At 41.4% G+C, this 22,423-nt stretch overlaps 1 protein-coding gene across 3 annotated transcripts in view; it reads left to right on the plus strand.

Annotated features, from left to right (window-relative positions):
• The window catches only part of Clcn5 (chloride voltage-gated channel 5), a 251,784-nt gene extending 243,579 nt beyond the window's left edge, over positions 1–8,205 (plus strand). For all 3 annotated transcript variants that reach the window (XM_045141109.1, XM_004670060.3, XM_004670061.3), the window contains one exon: positions 1,993–8,205. In XM_045141109.1, the coding sequence (XP_044997044.1) occupies positions 1,993–2,083 (91 nt within the window). In that variant the 3' untranslated portion in view covers positions 2,084–8,205. The remainder of the gene's footprint in view (positions 1–1,992) is intronic.
• Positions 8,206–22,423: the final 14,218 nt, after the last annotated feature.

A 22,423-nucleotide genomic window follows, 5' to 3' on the forward strand; every position in this document is an offset into this window, starting at 1 on the left:
TATAAGGAGGGATATTATAGTATAGTAGTCCCCTTAACCCTTGGGGTATACCTTTCAAGACCACCATCAGATATGTAAAATATAAATAATACTGACCCCCATATATAGTGTATTTTCCTATATATATACACCTATGATAAAATTTAATTTATAAGTTAGATACAGTAAGAGATTAAAAGCCAAAATATAAAATAGAACAATTGTAATGATATAATAAAAAGTTTTATGAGCATAGTCTCTCCTCTTTCTCTCTATCAAAATATATTGTACCATATGTTTTCAGTCCATGGTTGACCATGGGTAACCAAAGCTATGTTTGAAAGGACACTATTGCCTGGTCCTGGACATGGTGGCATACAACATGTAAATCTTGGACTTGGGAAGAGGAGGTCAAGGTCATCCTCAGCTATATAGTGACTTTGAGGCCAACCTGAGGTACATAAAGCCCAAGAGAGGAGGGGGAGAAGATCAGGAGGAGGGAGAAGACTATATTTGGCCCTTATTACACCTTTGTGGTTATTTGTGGCCAAGAAAACCAAGTATCAGCAAAGTCAAATGATTTATATGAGGGTCCAGAGTAAATAGATACTTCTTGTCCAACAAAGAAACCAACTTTTTTTTTTTTTTTTTTGAGGTAGGGTCTTCTCACTCTGGCCCAGGCTGACCTGGAATTCACTATGTAGTCTCAGGGTGGCCTCAAACTCATGGCGATTCTCCTACCTCAGCCTCCCGAGTGCTGGGATTAAAGGTGAGCACCACCATGCCCGGTTTAGCCCTATTGTTTTTATTGGAAAAGAGGTTAAAGAGAGAATTGGCGGTTAAGGTGTTTGCCTGCAAAACCAAAGGATCCTGGTTCAATTCTCCAGGACCCATGTAAGCCAGATGTACAAGGTGGCACATACATCTGGAGTTTGTTTGCAGTGGCTGGAGGCCCTAGCATGCCCATTCTCTCTCTCTCTGCCTCTTTCTCTCTCTCAAATAAATAAATAAAAATAAATTTCAACTGGGCGTGGTGGCGCACACCTTTAATCCCAGCACTCAGGAGGCAGAGGTAGGAGGATCGCCATGAGTTGAGGCCACCCTGAGACTACATAGTGAATTCCAGGTCAGCCTGAGCTAGAGTGAGACCCTGCCTCGAAAAACCAAAAAAAAAAAAAAAAAAAAAAAAAAAAAGAATTTCCCTCTTCTCTAAAATTTGGAAGTAGCATAATAGATGTCTTACAGAAATTAAATCAGTAAAGAGACTTCCCCTAATTTTTTTGTTCAACATTTACTGCATATCTACTTTATGTAAGAAAGTATTCTATTAAGCCAGGTGTTGTGCACATAGCTTTAATTTCAGCACTCGGGAGGCAGAGGTGGGAGGGTCACCACGAGTTCGAGGCCACCCTGAGACTACATAGTGAATTCCAGGTCAGCTTGGGCTAGAATGAGACCCTACCTCAAAAAATAAAAAGAGAGTATTCCACTAAATTCTGGGGGGACACAAACATGAGTCAAACCCTTCTCTTCATCTCCTTCCTCAAGGATTGTGCAGTATTACAGGAAAGGCAGGTTATAGGACACACAAGGGATTACAGGACAATAACAAAGAGGTCATGTGTTGGAAAAAAGCCCACACAGAACATGTTGTTGCTAGGAGCAGGGCTAAGTAACCGCTGGCTTATAGGATCAGGTTCTGGAAGGGATGGGGATAGGTGAACCGGTCTGCAGTAGGTATGATTCACATGTTTAGAGATAAATATTTAAGTCAGGGGAAATTCACAACATTAGACCTAGAAGTAGTGTGAATATATTTAAAGATGCATGCCTTGTTCCATTTGTCTGGGATACATATTCTACTCCTTTTTTCTCATCATTCTCCAAGTACAGGTAGTGTTGAAAGACCAAATTAAGAAGGACTGAAGAGGATGAATATCATCTTTAATAATAGTATTGCACTATTCTCACTGTATATTTATTTTGGTTTTGTTGTCTGTGTTTACCTTTCAGGCGATTACTTGGAATAATTACCAAAAAGGATGTGTTAAAGCATATAGCCCAGATGGCAAACCAAGATCCTGATTCCATTCTCTTCAACTAAACATGGGGTTGTTTTGGATATAAAGGAAGAAGGACATTTCAGAACATGGAACTATTTTATTAACTGGGTACCCAAAACACATTTTCCACATTTGGATGGTGAAGTCATATTAGTGTTGTCTCTTTCCTACAAGTTAATCAGTTGCACTACATAATCTCTGGAAATTGATCTTTTCTTTAGGGGAAAGTACAGTTAGGCTTCTGTGATATTGCGTTAGGAAAGGTTTATGAAAGTGTAAACAAGATTGCTATGGTTTAATTATATTTGTTCTTTTAAAACACTTTTTTTTTTAAATTTGAGAGTAATTGTTAGCCAATATGCAATCACTGAAAACTATGCAAGAAAAATTCCAACTTGTCCTGGCATATAGTCTGCAGGTAACTTATGAAAAAATCTTTTGGAAGGAATCTAACTGTCATTGGTGGAAGATGAAGTCTAAACTAAGGGGCTTTGCTTTTCAAACCACAAAAAGGAAAGCCAGAAGGAAATAGCAATGGCATTTTCTAGACTGTGAAGATTCAGTTCAAATGTTATCCTTATTGCTGTTACAATATTTAGCATTATTAGTTTATTATGTGTGTATGTATATGTTAATTTTAATTTCTGATTATAAGACAATGCTGCTTTGGTTAATCTTCTCTAAAGGAATCTAGAGAGGTTGACTTTCATAGCCTGCTTGTTCCTGGTACTCTCTAAAGTTCACAAAGATAAGTTACAGAGCTTTCTCCTTGTCTACAAAAAGGCTAATTTTCCAGGTGGTATATGTTAGCTAGTACACAAGGACTTTGCCATGAATTCGTTAGTAGCAAAGAGTGATTTCTTCCAGTTTCTTTGACATGAATGATTAGTAAAGTTCCAAGCAAAGTTTCTGACTAGAAATTTCACAATTTTGTGTGAGGGCCTAACTGTTTTTCTTATCCAGATGCCACCTCCATGAATGATGGTGCTTTAGGCTTCTGGAATATGTAAGAAGGGTAAATGGAACCAAGTCTAGACTGCATACTGGTAAACTAGAGAAGATTCAGAGCTGCATTGGCATCCTAGTGCATTCCTTTGGGAAGACCACAAGTACTAAAATAACAGGACACCCATGCTACTCCTAGTGTTGAGTATATATAACAGGTCAGTGTTGTTACCATAAACATGAATTAGACTCAGGATACTTTCACATATATTAACAGCATTGGAACAGAATAGGCAACTGTGACTTCCCTGAAGGCCCATCCTTATAGTTCTAATTGAAATTCAGAGCCTTTCTACGACCTAGGGGTATTGACAAGGCCTAGTAACACCAAAGGTGCTTGTATCCAGTTGAAAAGGTGCCTGTCTCAATTTCCTACTACATTTGTGATAGCTTAAGAAAAAAAAAAAAAACACTATAGGAACACTTGGTGGAAATAAAGAGCCACCACCATCATTCCAACCACTATTGCATTTCTGTAGTTTTACCCATATGCAATTATCCTCCCTCCATTCTGTTACTTTTTCTTCACAGTGCTGAATCTTCTTGTTGAAATAGAAAACTATGCCTGGCTAATCATCCTAATGACAAAAAAAAAAAAAAAACTACTAAGGCTAGTTAAATTATAAGCCAGTGCTCAGCAGTCTCACAGCCCATGGACTAGAAGTGAGACATAGTCCTTTCCTTTGCTCTGTGGCCCTTATTGCTGCCATGCCACCATTTCTGTCCTAGATGCCCATGGCAGTGAGACTGCATTGTCAGATGTAAGAGCTCAGCATTGCTCATTTTACAAGTCTGTTCCCAACACTTCCCTTGGAGCTGCTAGTCTAGAATCAACAGGCACTTGGCACATTCCCCAAGCCCCTGCCCAAGCACCTCTGTGTACCTCATTTTAAAAGTTGTTCCCTGAGTCTAGGAATTTTTACCCCTAGTTCTTATCATTCCAAAATCAGAAATTCTTTTATTGTCCAGGGCTGGGTAGCCAAAGCTTATTTTGATTTTTATCTATTAACATATCAAGGCAGCCACTAGAGTTTCTCATTTTAAATATATCATTCTAATATTTTAATGAAAAAGAATGCTTCAGGGTCCATGGTATCATGGTCATGGCTTGGTAACTTTATGTCTTGTTCCTTCCACACCATTGCATTCTTTGTATCAGATGAGACTCTGCCTGACCACCTAGTATAAGGTGTGGTGATCAAAGTTCTTATCTGTACATTTCTGGTTCAGTACCCATGTTATTAGCCATTCTTCCCCACTAAAGTTTGCCAAACAGGAAATGCCTGGTCTTGGATGGCAAGGGGAGGTTTGGTCATATTTCATAGAGCAGCAGGGACACAGAGGGTGTCTAGTTTGCCTTTGTGTCCTTTCTAGGCTCGATTCTACATTTTAGACTGATGAGCCAGTGTTAAGGTGCTACTTCAGAGAATAAATTCAAGAAATTAGATAACACTGTGCCAAGGTATATTTTCTATATGCTAAGCACCAATTGGCCCTCCAGAGAACTGATGATATCCCTTTGATACCTCGCTCCTGATGAATCCATTTATTAACCTCAGTTTCTCAGGAATCCTTGTAGCTTGTATGATAGAAGCAGCTATATATGGTGTCCATTATATGTCCAATCCTATGTTTTGGCTCAAAGGTTAGCTAGTTGTGACTAGAGCACTCTACAGACTACTAGCTCAGCACCTGGACATTTACAAGTTCTTGTCTTGAGGTAAAGGAAAGTGTTCTTCCTGCCATTGCCATCCTATCAGATATTCTTAACCCCCGCCCCCCCCCAAAAAAAAATTTGAAGCCAATATTTGAGAAGCCTGTCAGTAGCCTCAAATGACTGCATACCTCAATGGCAAAAGATTAGATTGTGATTTTTGAAATGAATTGAGAAAAGTCATTTTGGTACTAGATAATAAAATTGCCTGACAAAAGGGATCAGTTTACAAAAGAATTCCAGTACGTGTTTCAACATAGTTTTAATTTTCCAAGAAAATACATCTGGTGGACATTCAGCCATGAAGGGAGTGAGCATCTATGGATTTGCCATAGTCTAACTACAATATTTTTATTTTCACATCTTCAATTTCAAGAACTTAATGGAGCCAAAGCAGGCTTAATGAGTTAAATTTGAGGAAACAAACAGGAGACTGACAATGTGAAATAATATCTCAGTTAACGATCATGTCTCTTTTGGTAATTGGTTAGCAATGAGTTGCAAAACCCTCCTCTTTTCTGGCCTAGCATCCTGGCTCAGCCCAGCTGCAGAGTAGAGGCAATATATATGATCTAGAGAACAGATAGTCTCTGGGGTATTATCTGACAGTGATGATCCTTTGAATTTGCCAGCTGGTTGAGTAAACAATTAATTTGCTAATTGAACTGCAAACTAATCCAATTGTTTTGGTGCCAAAGTTTAAATCCAAACCTTTTACAAGACCTTTGTTAAAAACAGATCTCTAAAGCCGGGTGTGGTGGCACACACCTTTAATCCCAGCACTTGGGAGGCAGAGGTAGGAGGATCCCCGAGAGTTCAAGGCCACCCTGAGACTACATAGTGAATTAAAGGTCAACCTGGACTAGAGTGAGACCCTACCTCAAAACAAAAAAAAAAAAACAAACTAACAAAAAAGACAGATCTCTAAATATGTGGGCTTAACTTTAGTGTCCTAATACTTTTTGTAACCACCTCTGGAATTTTCTGGATTCTCTTTGGGGAAGACATTTAAAGCAATGGCAGTAGAAGAACACAGTGTAACAAAATATATAAATTGTGTCAGATGGTATGTAGAAAGCCATCCCATATCCCAGGCCACACATTCTAGCACTGGGTGTATAGAAACTGCTTGATTGTGTGCTTTGAGGCCAAGAAAAGGCAAGTCATTCCTAAGTGCAGGATTCCCAAACAAACTAGAGTCACAAAGCACTGTTTGGCTTAAGGACAATTGAGTTGTATAGAGAAGGTTGACCTAAGACATTGCCTCAAGGAGGGATGCACCATCTAAATATAAATAAATATCTAAATAAATGATAAACTTGGTTTCTGGTTTTAGCCCCTTGTATCCTTACTATATATTGTAAAGGGCAAAGTGGATTTCCTGAGATTACAGCTCAGGAGTTATGTGAGTTTGAAGTTTTAGTGAGTGTAATAGAGCTGGACTTTGCTTCAATTTCAGTCCTTTGTTTCAAGGAGAGAAGTTCTGGGAAAGTGTGTATCAGCAACTTTTAGATAATTCCCCTACATTTGCTGGCCACATTCTCATTTCGAATCATCTAAATCTGGGAAAATTTTTGAAGAGATACTGGGAACAAAATTGTTTTTTCCCCATAATGTTAATCTGATTTTACCAAATCCTCTAAGAAAGAATATGAGATATAGAATTTGCAGTTCTCAAATGGGTCCTACCAGGTTGCTCATCCCATCCCAATCTTTCAGTTATAAAGTCCTACCTCTAAGTTCCCACCAAAGGATTTTCAGCCTCTGTCTGCACACTTGTTGACTGAATGCCTTGCCAAAAGTTTGGCCTTTTGAAGAGAATAAGCATGTGATAATACAGATGAGGCAAAAAAACCAACCTCCACCTCGCTCTCCCTCTACAACTTTATTCTCTTTCTTTTGCTCCTCCACCATGTCCTGAATTCAAATCTCTCTCCATTTTACAGGCATGCTGTTTTTAATGTGGACCTGGGTGGGGAGGAGAGGAAAATCCTGGGAACAGAATGGAAGCTCCTAGATTGATGGAGCATTAGCACTTTACTCACTCCACAGTAGGGTCCAAAGCCAGCAAGTCTCATTGGGAGTGTGAAGCGCTAAAACATCTCAATTTAGACATATGAAGTGTTTACTGCTAAAGCTTATTATGTACTAGTCCTAATGTACTGGAATTTGGGGGAAGTTTTAAGATGTAATGAGAGAAAAGCCATCTAGTGAAATGGGGAAGAAGGCAGGGCCTGTATTGGTTTTTCTCAAGGTGGAGTGTTTAGCCTCACTGTCATAAAGAGGGTACCTCACAACATATCCCTTTTCCATGTCACTTTGTCCCCTCTTCACCTTTCTTTGTTATTCCCTTTTTAGTATTCCATTTTTATATAAGTATTGACTTTTTTTTTTACTATATATTTGGTCCTTGGGACTGTGTAACAATTAAAATGTATTCCATTCAAGATAAAAAAAATATATGTTTAATATTCTGTTCTTTTAAACTGTCTTTTGAAGCTATGCTGCTAACCAGGTACACACCAGAAAGGAATTGGGCCTGACCGCATCTTGGTCATGTTACCTAAGGGTGACAGTGATATCATAAATGTTGACTCTTCTTCATTTGACCAAGGCCAGCCTCCAGCTCTTACCTCTGCCCATTCATTTCTGGCCATGGGAAATACACCAGCTGTTGGGTGAGCCATTGAAGCCAGGAGGGCACCATGTGAATGTCTCTATAGGAAGCTCACTTATAGGACTGGCTCCTACCACAGTAGCCAAAGAAATCCTGTCTGGCTGGACATTTATTTCTTGAGAGTTGGTTCATGTTCTGCTGAAGCTAATGTATAGATATCTGCAGAAGCTCAACACCCAAAAACATGCTTCAGCCAAAGCTAACAGCACCTGTGTTTCCACAGGAACCTTGGTGCTGAGCTGTTCAGAGCAGTTATTTATCCTAGTATTGCCATCCCTCCAACCATGCTTTCTTAGCTTTCTCCTCACCTGCTCATAGATACAGCCTGAACCAAATCTGTGACTCACTGCTCACTTCGTTCTGCTCCTTGGTAGTATAAAAAGGAAAACATGGATTAGGGAGTTAGGAGACCTGATTTCTATTCCTTATGCTTCTACTAACTAGCCTCAAGATCTTAACCGCTCTGTGCCTCAGTGTTCCCATCTGCAAAATGGGGATAGTGTAAATTGCTTTACCTACCTCACAGGGTTGTTGTGAGGATAAACTGAGACAATGAATAGAAAGCACTTTGACAAGTAAGTGCTATGCAAATTGTAAGAAATGGAAACAATCATGTTCAAGGCAATGGAATGAACACTGGCAGAAGGGTTAATGGGATTGTCCAGTCCTTTCTCTGTGTGGCTTAAACCCAGGTCGCCATTGCTTTATACATTCTCACTTAGCACAGATTTGTAATTATGCATGTAATAAAGCACAGCCTTATTCAACCTGGTCCTGGTGGGTTTTTGAAGGCCCTAAACTTTGTGGCTATTGGTTATTGGTCATAAAAGAAGCCATGGGGGTGCAGTGTGGGACTTGGATAATGGTAATATAAAAACAACTGCAAGCCACTACTATCAGACTCAGTTCTTAGACAAGTTTTATTAAATACTTAGTTATTTTTTTACTTACAAATTTTGTATCTCTCTTCTGGGGATGGAATCCAGGGATTTGTATATTTTAAGCAAATGTTCCACCACTAATCTAGTGCTTCCAGATACCCAGACACCTCACTTATCATGACTACCTACATGCTCCCATACCTTGGTGATAGTTTCATGATGACATGAAAATGAGCTAGTAGCTGCATTTTTTCTCACTTTTTGGACTCTTTTTGTTTGGAAAAAAACCCAACAGGCTAGCCTTTTTTAATGAGGAGGAGTTAGAATTGGCACAGCAGGGCCCCCAGCCACTGCCGTCAAACTCCAGACACATGTGCAACCTGTGTGTTTGTATCACCTTGTTAGTTTGGCTTACGTGGGATCTGAAGAGTCAAACATGTGTCCTTAGGCTTTGCAGGCAAGCACCTTAACCAATAAGTCATCTCTCCAGCCCTAGCTTTCAGACCATGTACTTTAATAGGCCTCTTGCCTACACTTACTTCAAATGAGTAGGATGAGTGATTCAAATATTCTTCTAGTATGTTGGCAATAAAATGTCCTCTGTGAGAAGCCCTACAAAGTGACCATACAAATTAAACTGTGGTGAGGCATGGAGAAGTGATTATATATGTAATGACTCTTTTTCACCCCTCTTTGTTTTGAGGTAGGGTCTCACTCAAGTGCTGGCTGACCTGGAATTCACTATGGAGTCAAAGGGTGGCCTTGAACTCAGGCCAATCCTCCTACCTTTGCCTCCTGAGTGCTGGGATTAAAGGCATGTGCCACCATGCCCAGCTCCATATCTCTCTTATTTATTTATTTATTTATTTATTTATTTATTTATTTATTTATTTATTTATTTGAGAGACAGAAAGAGAAAAAAAGTGGGTGTGCCAGGGTCTCCAGCATTTGCAAAAGAATTCTAGATGTGCATGTACCACCTTGTGTGTCTGACTTATGTGGGTCCTGGGAAATTGAGCCTGGGTCCTTTGGCTTTGCAGGCAAGTGCCTTAACTGATTAGCCATCTCAACAGCCCTTGTATTTGTTTATTTTGCAAGAAGAGGCGGGGGAGGGAGAGAAGGAGGGAGGGAAGGAGAGAGAATGGGTATGTGAGGACTTCTTGCCACTGCAAATGAACTTCAAATGCATGCACCACCTTGTGCATTTGGCTTTATATGGGTACTGGGAAACTGAACCCGGGCCAATGAGTTTTACAAGAAAGAGCCTTAACCACTGTACAATCTCCCCTGCCACTTTGGTGCATTCTGAATCACTCCAGTGGTCACCATCATCTGAAAAAGAAGGATCTTTAACCAAAAGTGAGATTAGTATTAATATATGGGCAAAAACATAAGTGCTTAGAGGGCAATTTGGTCACACCTCCCTTTTTGCATGTGTGTGTAATGTGGTGTGGTATATGCACATGCATGTGCATTTTGTATGTGCCCATGCAGTGTCCTATGCACGTGCCTGTAATAGGGTATGTTCACTTGCAATGATTATAGTGAGACATTGGGTCAATGATCCCTGAGCTTGCAAAATGTTTTTGTGAGCTCCAGTGATCCTCACATCTCTGTCCCCCCTGCATGACTGTGGCCACACCCATGTGATTATGTGTGTCCTGGGGAATTAAACTTGAGTGATCTGTCAGGTCTTTTCAGAGCCCCATGCTTATACAGGAAGTACTCTTAATCACTGAGCCATCTTTCCAACCCTCTAGAGAATAAAGGAAAGTTAGACTTTTAAAAATATTTATTCAGGGCTGGAGAGATGGCTTAGCGGTTAAGCGCTTGCCTGTGAAGCCTAAGGACCCCGGTTCGAGGCTCGGTTCCCCAGGTCCCACGTTAGCCAGATGCACAAGGGGGCGCACGTGTCTGGAGTCTGTTTGCAGAGGCTGGAAGCCCTGGCGCGCCCATTCTCTCTCTCTCCCTCTCTCTGTCTTTCTCTCTGTGTCTGTCGCTCTCAAATAAATAAATAATTTAAAAGAAATATTTATTCATAACCAGGTATGGTGGCACACACCTTTAATCCCAGCACTTGAGAGGCAGAGGTAGGAGGGTCACCATCACATTCGAGGCTACCCTAAGACTACAAAGTGAATTTCAGGTCAACCTGGGTTACAATGAGACCCTACCTCAAAATATATATATATATATTTATTTGAGAGAGAGAGAGAGAGAAAGGCAGACAGAAAGAGAGAGGGAGCGAGCCTGGCATGGTGCCATATGCCTTTAATCCCAGAAGGCAGAGGTAGGAGAACCATGTTAAGTTTGAGGCCAGTCTGAGGCCATAGAGTGAGTTCCAGGTCAGCCTGGGCTAGAGTGAAACCCCTACCTTGAAAAAATAAAATAAAAACACTTGGGTGCTGAGGAGGTGGCTCAGCAGTGTTTGCTTTTAAAGTTTGCCAGGCCCAGTTTCAATTCCTCTGTACCTATGTCAACCCAGATGCACAAAGTGTCATATGCATCTGGAGTTCATGTGCAGTAGCAAAAGGGCCCAGCCTGGTGTGCCCATATTCACCTGCCCTTTCTCTCTTCTTTCTCCCTCCCTTATTAAAAAAAAAAAAAAGAATAATTAATGAACAGTTGGTAAGACTGTTGCTATAGGGTACAGATAAAAGATTCTCTGATTGGGCTGGAGAGATGGCTTAGCGGTTAAGCACTTGCCTGTGAAGCCTAAGGACCCCGGTTCGAGGCTCGGTTCCCCAGGTCCCACGTTAGCCAGATGCACAAGGGGGCGCACGCGTCTGGAGTTCGTTTGCAGAGGCTGGAAGCCCTGGCGCGCCCATTCTCTCTCTCTCCCTATATCTGACTTTCCCTCTGTGTCTGTCACTCTCAAATAAATAAATAAAAAAAATTAAAAAAAAGAAGATTCTCTGATGAAATATGATACACTGACCAATCTAGTCATCTGCCACCAAGTGTTCAAAGAGCATCCTAGAAATGACCACTAGATGTCAGTGCAATCATGAAAGTGCGGATGTGGCTAAGGTTTATCCAGAGGGAACTGAGAATCAGAAAGGTAAAGAAGATACAAGAGCAGCTATAGGCTATGAAACTAGATAGGAGAACATATGAGGGGAGGAAGAGGTATTGAGAAAGACTGAGGTGGGAAAAAGGTCTCTTGTTACATGAAAGTGGAAGCAAGACTATGATGGGGACGGGGAAGGGATGGGAAATAAAATTGTTTATTGATTCTTTCAAGGTAGGGTCTCATTCTAGCCTAGGAACACACTCTATAGTCTCAGGCCAGCCTTGAACTCACAGAGATCCTCCAACCTGAGCCTTCCAAGTGCTGGGATTAAAGGCATGCACCACCACACCCAGCTCAATGTTGTTTTTTTTTTTAAATATTTTATTTATTTGCAAGCACAGAAAGAGAAGAGACAGACAGAATAGGTGTGCCAGAGACTCCAGCTGCTGCAAACAAACTCCAAATGCATGTGCCACTTTGTGCTTTATGTGGGTACTGGGGAATTGAGCAGGGGTTGTTAGGCTGTGCAGGCAACTAAGAGCCTTAACTGCTGAGCATCTCTCCAGCCCAAAATACCTGTTTTAAAACAGCATAATTAAACCTAATTCTTTGTATGGTAATACATTTTTTTAATAAAAACTAAGTAGTGGATTATATCCTTAGCTAGGTACTAGGAATACTAAATTCAACTACATGAGAGTTATTTGTTTATTTGACATTTTCGTTAATGCAAATAATAACATGCTTTCCTGACCATGAAAAGAAATCAGAGTCATGCATGATGGTATATATGTGTAATCCAATCTGGAATCTTAGGCCACCCTGTGATATTTGAGACTGTCTCAAAAAATAATAATAAATAATAATAAAGCTGGGAAAATGGTTCAGTGGAAGGACCAGCAGAAGGACCAGATGTGGCAGTATGCTTCTCTAATCCCAGCTAGAGACAAGAGGATCCCTGAAGCTCACTCGCTAGCCTAATAGATCAAATACACACACACACACACACACACACACACACACACACACACACACATATAGTTTTTCAAGGTAGGGTCTCGCTCTAGCCCAGGCTAACCTGGAATTCACTATGTAGTCTCAGGGTAAACTCACAGCGATCCTCCTACCTCTGCCTCCGAAGTGCTGGGATTAAAGACATGAGCGACCACGCCCGGCTAATAATATTTTAAAAATCATTTTACAATGCTTGTCTCCATGTTGGAAAGTTTTAAAGACTTATTTTATTTATTTGCAAGCAGAGATAGATGAGAGACACAGAGAGAATGGGCGTACCATGGTATCTAGCTATTACAAATGGAACTCCAGGTGCACATGCCACTTTGTACCTCTGGCTTTATGTGGGTATTAGGGAAGCGAACCCAGGTCATTAAACTTTGAAGGAAAGCACCTTAACTGCTGAGCCATCTCTCCAGCCCTGAAAATTTGTTTCTTTTCAAAGAAGTTATGCAGGTGAAGACAATGAGAAAGAAAGCACCAGCCCCTCCCATAAAAGGATATCCAAGGCTGGAGAGATGGCTTAGGGGTTAAGTGCTCGCCTATGAAGCCTAAGGACCCCGGTTCAAGGCTTGATTCCCCAGGACCCACGTTAGCCAGATGCACAAGGGGGCGCACGCGTCTGGAGTTCGTTTGCAGTGGTTGGAGGCCCTGGTACACCCATTCTCTCTCTCTCTGTGTGTCGCTCTCAAATAAATAAAAATTTAAAAAAGGATATCCATATTATTTGCTGTACAAGCAAGATATTTCTAAAATTTTTTTTAAGCTGGAGAGATTGCTTAGTGGTTAAAGGCTCATGCTTACAAAACCTGGTGATCCAGGATCGATTCCCCATTACCCATGTAAAGCCAGAGGCACAAAGTGTTAAAAGCATTGGGAGTTTGTTTGCAGTAGCAAGAGGCCCTAGTGTGCCCATTCTCTCTCTCTCATTGCAAATAAATAATAAATTTAAAAAATAGGAGCTTGACCAAGCACCACATGTTCTCTCTCATATGTGGATACTAGCTACACATGATTGGGCTTCTGCGTGAGAAGGAAAATACTTGGTAGCAGAGGCCAGTAAGTTAAAAAGGAGACATAAAGGGAAGAGAAAGGAAGGGAGGAGGATACTTAATAGGTTGATATTGTATATATGTAAGTACAATGATTGTGATGGGGAGGTAATATGATGGAGAATGGAATTTCAAAGGGGAAAGTGTGGGAGTGGGGAGGGTGGGAATTACCATGGGATATATTTTATAATCATGAAAAATGTTAATAAAAATTTAAAAAATATAGGAGCTTGAGACATGGCTTAGTGGTTAAGGCACTTGTCTGCAAAGCCAAAGGATTCAGGTTAAATTCCCCAGGATCCATGCCGGCCAGATGCATAAGGTAGTGCATGTACCTAGAGTTCATTTTCAGTGGCTGGAGGCCCTGGCCTACCCATTCGCCCCCCCCCCCCGAATAAATACAAATAAAAAGTTAGGCCAGGCGTGGTGGCACTGCCTTTAATCCTAGCACTTGGGAAGCAGAGGTAGGAGGATCACCATGAGTTCAAGGCTACCCTGAGACTACATAGGGAATTCCAGGTCAGCCTGGGCTAGAACATGACCCCCCCCCCAAAAAAAAAAAAACAAAAAAAAAAGCTTATTTTAAAATTTCTTTTTATATACATTTGAAATTCACCCTCCAAGTTCTCTTTCTACTTCTTGTTATGTCAAGTTAAATTAGGGTTACTTGGGCTGGGAAGATGGCTCAGCAGCACATAAAGGTGCTTACTTGCAAAGTCAGCTTGCCCAGCTTGGATTCCTCATCATCCATGTAAAGCCAGATGCACAAAGTGGCACAAGTGTCTGGAGTTTATTTGCAGTGGCAAGAGGCCCTGGTGTACCCATTTTCTTTTTTCCTCTCTCTCTGAAGTAAACCAATCATCAATCAATAAGCTATTTAAATTGGGGTCACTGGCAATAAGCACAGGTGAGGGGGTTCTTTACTAGAGTATAGTATGGGCAACTTAACCAGTAGTCACACCACTAAAGAACAGGACTCCTCCCCCAGCAACCATTAACTGCCAATAGCTACTCTAGGGGGAGGTGTGGATCTTATGATTTCCCTCCCCCATTCATGAGGATAACTCCTAAGAACCATGTTGTATCCAGAAGATAGCATTCCTCTCCGTCTTTCTACTCTTACATTCTTTCTACCCCTTCTACTACAATGTTCTCTGAGTCATGGAGATGGTGCTATAGATGTTTTGTTTAGGGTGGACACTCAAAAGTTATTAATTCTCAGCACTTTGACCAGGTATGAGTCTGTGCATTAACCTCTGCCCACTGTGAAAAGAAATTTCTGTATGTCACCTACCATTACTTAGAAGGATGCACTTATGTTGTTCACTCCTGCTCGGCCATGTCTGAAGATCTCAAAGCCACTCAGAGAATATCTTCCCAGACATCTCCCAGTCTGACAAAATTAGTAGTATTTTTGCCTGTCTTCCACCAAAACAGAAAATTCCCTGTCTGTGAATGGATGCCACTACACATGGCTGTATTTGGGAATAGAGAGGAGGGTTGTCTATAATGCAAACTATAAGTGCTATGTTATACATGCAACCTTGAACTTCGCAGCTCTTATGAGTCAGGGAAAATGTGAAGGAATGAGACAAAGCATTGGTTGTGATTTACTCAGCATCTGAGAGGCAGGAGGTAACAGAAATTGGAACACAGTCTTTTTTAGTTAATTTATTTTTATTAACAACTTCCATGAGTGTAAGCAATATCCCATGGTAATGCCCTCCCTCCCCCTACTTTCCCCTTTTAAATTCCACTCTCCAGCATATCACCTCCCTATCTCAATCAGTCTCTCTTTTATTTTGATGTCATGCTCTTTTCCTCCTATTATGATGGTCTTGTGTAGGTAGTGTCGGGCACTGTGAGGTCATAGATATCCAGGCCATTTTGTGTCTGGAGGGAGCACGTTGTAAGGAGTCCTACCCTTCCTTCAGTTCTTACATTCTTTCTGCCACCTCTTACACATTAGACCCTGAGCCTTGGAAGCTGTGATAGAGATATTGCAATGCTGAGCACTCCTCTCACAGTGTCTTTAAAAAAAATATATTTGTAAATTTTCATACAAATATTCGATATCATTATAGCATTTTCCTTTTTTTTTTCCTGAGGTAGGGTAACACTGTAGCCCTGGATGATCTGGAACTCAACTCTGTAGTCCCAGGCTGGCCTCAAACTCACAGTGATCCTCCTACCTGTGCCTCCCAAGTGCTGGGATTAAAGGCCTGCACCTCCATGTCTGGCTTCATTATAGAATTTTCAAACCAAACTTGTTTTAGTTGATTCTTTGTCACCTCTTTTTCTCCCCCATGCTCTTACTTGCTTGTGTTCTTCCCTTCTGCTTTTATTTTTTGTGTGTGACACACTGAATTTAACTGGGGTTGCTTGTGTGAGCATAGGTGGCAACTTACTAGCCCATGGGCAACTGATCAGTGGTTACACCACTGAAGAAAAGTTCTCCTCCGCCATACTTTTATTTGTTTGCTTTCTTTTTTAAAAAATCTAGGATCTCACTCTAGCCCAAGCTGACCTAGAACTCACTCTGTCTCAGGATGGCCTCAGATTTACAGTGATCCTTCTCCCTCTGCCTCCTGAGTGCTGGGATTAAAGGTGTGCACCACCACTGCAGCCTATTTTTTGAAAGTAAGCATTCAGGAAAGAAAATACTTTATATGTGGTCATGAATATAGCTAATCTTATCATTTGGAAGCTAAATTTGTTTTAGCTGTGAACTGTTGGTGGACAATGCAGAATGAAGCCTCAGGTCCAGTAAGTGGTTGTTCTGATGAGAATTTCTATCCTTTACAGGACAGCCATGTGAGTCATGTAGCACAGGAGGCTGTTTTCTCTCCTAATCTAATCCAGCAGCCAGCATAATCCTTTTAAAGCAAATTAGATCATGTTACTTCTCCGATTTGAAATCTTTGATGACTTCTCATTATTTCCAGAACCTTCTCTGACATTCATCTGGCTTGTCTTGCTAACCTCATGTTATGCACTAAATTGTGTCCTCCAGAAATTCATGTTGAAGTCCTAACTGCAGGTACCTCAAAACGTGACCCTATTTGGAAACTTAGTTGTTGAAGATATAACTTAGAATAAGGTCATACTAAAAAAGGTGGGTTCCCAAGCAAATACAGCTACTGCCCTTAGAAGTGGAAATTTGGACACAAATACATACACACACATACACAAGCAAACACCATGTGAAAATAAAGGCAAAGATCAGTGTCATAAAGCCAGGAGAAGGTTGGGGAATAGACATGTTACTTATACTGCCTCGGATTCCTAAGAAGGAAACAGCCCTGCGAAAACCTTGACTCAAATTTGTAACCCCCCAGAACTGTAAGACAGTACATTTCTTTTTCTTAACTTTTTTTTTGGTGGTTTTTCAAGGTAGAGGCTCACTCTAGCCCAGGCTCACCTGGAATTTACTATGTAGTCTCTGGCCTCAAACTCAAGGTGATCCACCTACCTCTGCTGGGATTAAAGGTGTATTCCACCATGCCTGGATTTTTTTTGTAACTTTTTTATTGACAGCTTCCATACAGACAATAAGCCATGATAATTCCCTCCCCTTCCCCACTTTCCCCCATGCAACAGTACATTTTTAAATTTTTTTCTGTTTATTTTCAAGCAGAGAGAGAGAAGAGAGACAAACAGAAAGAACTGGGTGTGTCAGGGCCTCCAGCCACCGCAAAGTAACTCCAGGTACATGCAACACTTTGTGCATCTGGCTTTATGTGGGTACTGAGGAATCAAAGCCCAGGTCGTTAAGCTTTGTAGGCAAGTGCCTTAATGAGTAAACCATCTCTCCAGCACAAGACAGTACATTTCTGGTTGTTTGTTTGTTTGATTATTGAGGTAGGGTCTCACTCTAGCTCAGGCTGACCTGGAATTCACTATGTAGTCTTAGGGAAGCCTCAAACACATGGCGATCCTCCTCCCTCTGCCTCCCTAGTGCTGGGATTAAATGTGTGCACCATCATGCCCGGCCCTACATTTCTGTTCTTTAAGTTTCCACTTTGTGGGGTACTTGGTCAGGGAAGCTTGCTCTTGACACACTATTTTCTTCTTATCAGTTACAAATGTACACCAGCTTGATCGGTGCCTCTGGTTCTTGACTCTGTTTGGTTTTCTAAGGCCCCTCCCTTATATCTTCACATGACTGGCTCCTTCCTGTCATTTGGTTATTTTTTTTTAATTCTTTTCATCTATTTATTTGAGAGAGAGAAAAAGAGGCAGAAAGAGAAAGACAGAATAGGCATCACTGCAAACTCTAGATACATGCGCCACCTTGTGCATCTGGTTTACGTAGGACCTGGGAAATCAAACATGGGCCCTTTAGCTTTGCAGGCAAGCACCTTAACTGCTAAGCCATATCTTCAGCCCTGGATTATTTATTTATTTATTTTGGTTTTTCGGGGTAGGGTCTCACTCTGACCCAGGCTGACCTGGAATTCACTATGTAGTCTCAGGGTGGCCTTGAACTCATGGCGATCCTCCTACCTCTGCCTCTCAAGTGCTGGGATTAAAGGCGTGCGCCACCATGCCCAGCTAGCCCTGGTTTATTTTTGTTTGAGATAGAATCGTTTAAAATATTTTTATTTATTTGAGCAAAAAAATATGAATGGGTGTACCTTGGTGTCTTGGTTCTGCTGCAAATGAACTCCAGATGTATGTACCACTTTATGCATCTGGCTTTAGGTCAGTACTGTGGAATTGAATTTAGGCCTGAAAGGCTTTGTAATCAAGTACCTTTAACCACTGTGCACTCTCGCCAGCCTGATACAAGGTCTTGCTATGTAGCTCAGGCTGGTCTCAAAGTTTAGATACTCCTACCTCTTCTACTTCTCAGCCTTTTTTTTTTTTTTCTTGATGTGCTGGGAGTGGAACCCAGGGTCTCACACATGCTGGCCAATGCTATACCACTGAACTTCACCCCCAGCACTCCAGTCACTGTGTTCAGAATTTTCTCCAGAAAAATTATCATTACTTGGTATTTTCTCTCCCTCCCTCCCTCTCTCCCTTTTTACTTTTCTCTCCCTGCTTCTTTCCTTCTTTTACTCCTCCCTTCTTCCTCCCTTCCTTTCTTTACTTTTTTGTCCTATTTTTGGTCCTTTTTCAAGGTAGTGTATTCCTCTAGCCCAGACTAGCCTGGAATTCACTATATATAAGTACCACGTACTAACTGATTGCACCACGGGAGCTCCTGGAATTCACTATATAGTCCCAAGCTGATCTCAGACTCGTGGTGATCCTCCTGAATGCTGAGATTAAAGGCATGTATCACTATGCCCAGCTTGTGTTTATTTTTTTAATATTTTTTTTCATTTTTTATTTTTTATTTGAGAGTGACAGACACAGAGAGAAAGACAGAGGGAAAGGGAGAGAATGGGCGCGCCGGGGCTTCCAGCCCCTGCAAACGAACTCCAGACGCGTGCGCCCCCTTGTGCATCTGGCTAATGTGGGACCTGGGGAACCGAGCCTTGAACCGGGATCCTTAGGCTTCACAGGCAAGCGCTTAACCACTAAGCCATCTCTCCAGCCCTGTTTTTGTTTTTTAACAAGGTCTCATGTAACCTAGATTGGCTTCAAACTCCTTTGTAGCAGAAGATGACCTTTAATTCCTGATCTTCCTGGCTTCATTTCTCAAGTGCTAAGATTATAGACATGAGCTACCCACACCCAAATATTTGACATTTCCTGTTTATAGTATATCTCTTCCAATTAGGATATAAGTTCCAGAGGATTTTGGTCACCAGGGTATCCCTAGATTCTACCTAGACTCACCTGACACACTACAAACAATAAGTATTCATTAGCTGGGTGTGGTGGCACATGCGTTTAATCTCAGTGCACTTGAGAGACAGAAGTAGGAGGATCGCCATGAGTTTGAGGCCACCCTGAGACTATATATTGAATTCCTGGGCTAGATAGTGTGAGACACTACTTAAAAAACCAAAAAGTAGCCGGGCGTGGTGGCGCACGCCTTTAATCCCAGCACTTGGGAGGCAGAGGTAGGAGGATTGCTGTGAGTTCAAGGCCACCCTGAGACTCCATAGTGAATTCCAGGTCAGCCTGGGCTAGAGTGAGACCCTACCTTGAAAAAGAAAAAAAATAAAAAATAAAGATAAAAAAACCAAAAAGTAAAATAAAAATATTGATGATTGAATAGAAAGAGCTCTTTAGTTATAGATTTATTCATAAAACATTTACTGAGCTGGAGAGATAGCCCAGAGATTAAAGGCTCTTGCTTGCAAAGCCTGATGGCCTGGGTTTTATTCTAAAGTACCCATGTGAAGCTAGATATACAAAGTGGCAAATACATCTGGAGTTTATTTGCAATGGTAGGAGGCCCTGATGCACCTATTCTCTCTCTTTCTTTCTCTCTCTCTCAAATAAACCAACATTAAAATTTCTCTAAATAAAAAAAACATTAAAGAAAAACAAGCTGGGTATGGTGGCGCACGCCTTTAATTCCAGCACTTGGGAGGCAGAGGTAGGAGGATCACTGTGAGTTTGAGGCCATCCTAGGACTTTGGAATGAGTTCCAGGTCAGCCTGGAGCTAGAGTGAGATCTTACCTAGAAAAAAAAAATGGTGAGTCCAAACTATTTGACAGCCACTGAGATAGACCTTGAGGAAAAAAGTAAAAAGATGTAGGGTCCTTGCCTATAGGTATGTGTCTACTGCTAGATCCCAGAACTGATAGAGTAGCAAGAGCATAAGCTTCAGGGTGTGACCAGGTCTAAGTTCACATCTAGCTAAAGCACTTTCTGAATGTGTGCTCTTGAGTAACTCATCTATCATCTCTGTATTTCAATGATCTCTTCTTTCAAATAGAGAAGATTAACACCCAAATAAGGGAATTTTGTTTGTTAAGAAATGAATGAGATAAGTAGTATTTCTAGAAAGTTTAACAATAGAGCTATAGACATGGTGCACCAGTTAAGGCACTTGCTCTCAAAGCCTGATGGCTCAGTGCTCAATTCCTCAGTACCCGTGTAAGCCACATGCACAAAGTGGCACATGCCTCTGGAGTTTATTTGCAGTAGCTGGAGGCCCAGGCATGGTCATTCTCTTTGTCTCTTCTCCCTCTCTCTCTCTCTCTCTCTCTCTCTCTGCTTGTAAATAAGTTAATAAGCATATTAATTTATTTGATAGAGGGAGGGAAGGAAAAATAGTGGTAGAGACAGAGAAAATGAGAGAGAGAGAGAAAGGGCACGCCAGAGCCTCCAGCTACTGAAAATGAATTCCAGATGTATGTGTAACCTTGTGCATCTGGCTTTACATGGGTGCAGGGGAATCAAACCTGGGTCCTTAGGTTTTGCAGGCAAGCCTCTTAACTGGTAAACCATCACTCCAGCCTAATAAAAATAGTTTTAAAAAATTCAAAGTGAAAAATAAAAACCTTAACATTGAAATAAGTAGATCTGCTTTTTTTTGTTTCTTTCTTTCTTTTTTTTTTTCCGAGGTAGAGTCTCACTCTGGCTCAGGCTGACCTGGAATTCACTATGTAGTCTCAGGGTGGCCTCGAACTCTCGGCGATCCTCCTACTTCTGCCTCCTGAGTGCTGGGATTAAAGGCATGCGCCACCACGCCCGGCTCTAGATCTGCTTTTTTAAAAGAAAAATATTTTATTTATTTATTTGAGAAAGAGAGAATGGGTACACCAGGGCCTCCAGCCACTGCAAACAAACTCCAGACACATGTGCTACCTAGTGCATCTGGCTTATGTGGGTCCTGGGGAATTGAACCTGGATCCTTCCGCTTTGTAGGCAAGCACCTTAACTGCTAAGCCATCACTCCAGCCCAAGTAGAGCCTCTTTGCTCACAGCTATTTGCTTGTCTTTGAGAAAGTTAGAAATTATTCAAACTAGCAGGAGCTAATCTGCCCAAAGGGAGCACCCATATGACCCCAATGCACCTACCAGGGATCATGTTATTGAATCACCTGTTGGAAAGAAACACCCATTGCAGGTCTCTTCATGCCTTTCTTTGTCTGTTTTTCAGTTGTTATAACAGGGGAAACTGACTATAATGCCCATAAGTCTGTCCCCAACAATACACTGCTTCCAGGAGGTGCTAATTCCCAAATTTGCATCAGCTGGGTACCTAGCATTCAAAACACCTATGTTTATGGGGGACACCTGAATCAAACCACCACTCCATCCATCCATCCAGTCAGTTTTTATTGAACATTGATTCTATTTCAAACACTGTGATGAATACTTGGGGATACTGCAGCAATAAACACAGACATAGCTGGGTGTGGTGGTGCATGCCTTTAAGCCCAGCACTCAGGAAGCAAAGGTAGGAGGATTGCCATGAGTTCGAGGCCATCCTGAGACTATATATTGAATTCCAGGTCATCCTGGACTAGAGTGAGCAAAACCAAAAATCACAGAAAACACAAACATGCTCCATGTCTTTATAGTGCTAGCTCTCTAGTGGGGAGTTTTGTTATTGTTTCTCCTGTATGCTTTCAACAACTATTTTATTAGGCCTGGAAGTTCTAGGCTTTCTATTTCTATAGAAAATGGTGATCATCATCACTAGATCATCATCATTGCCTCTACCAACTGTTGCTCCAGATGACCATGTTTCACTAGATCTGAGGCAATGACATTTGTAGTTAAAGTCAGGTTCGTATTGCTGGTAGAAATCACCCAACCCAGAGCAGCTTGTGGGGAAAAAAGAGGTTTGTTTTGGCTTACAGACTCAGGGGAGATTCCATGATAGCAGGAAAAACGATGGCATGAGCAGAGGGCAGACATCACCCCCTGGCCAACATCAGGTGACCAACAGGGACAGGTGAGTATGCCAAGCACTGGTAAGGGACACTGGCTATAATACCCATAAGCCTGCCTCCAACAATACACTGCCTCCAGGAGGTGTTAATTCCCAAATATACATCAGCTAGGAACCTAGCATTCAGAACACCTAAGTTTATGGGGGATACCTGAATCAAACCACCACAGGACCCCACAGAAATTATTTAATTATTTTTTTATTTGTTTCTTTGT

This window comes from Jaculus jaculus, chromosome X (genome assembly GCF_020740685.1).
Source record: "Jaculus jaculus isolate mJacJac1 chromosome X, mJacJac1.mat.Y.cur, whole genome shotgun sequence".
Taxonomy (NCBI): domain Eukaryota; kingdom Metazoa; phylum Chordata; class Mammalia; order Rodentia; family Dipodidae; genus Jaculus; species Jaculus jaculus.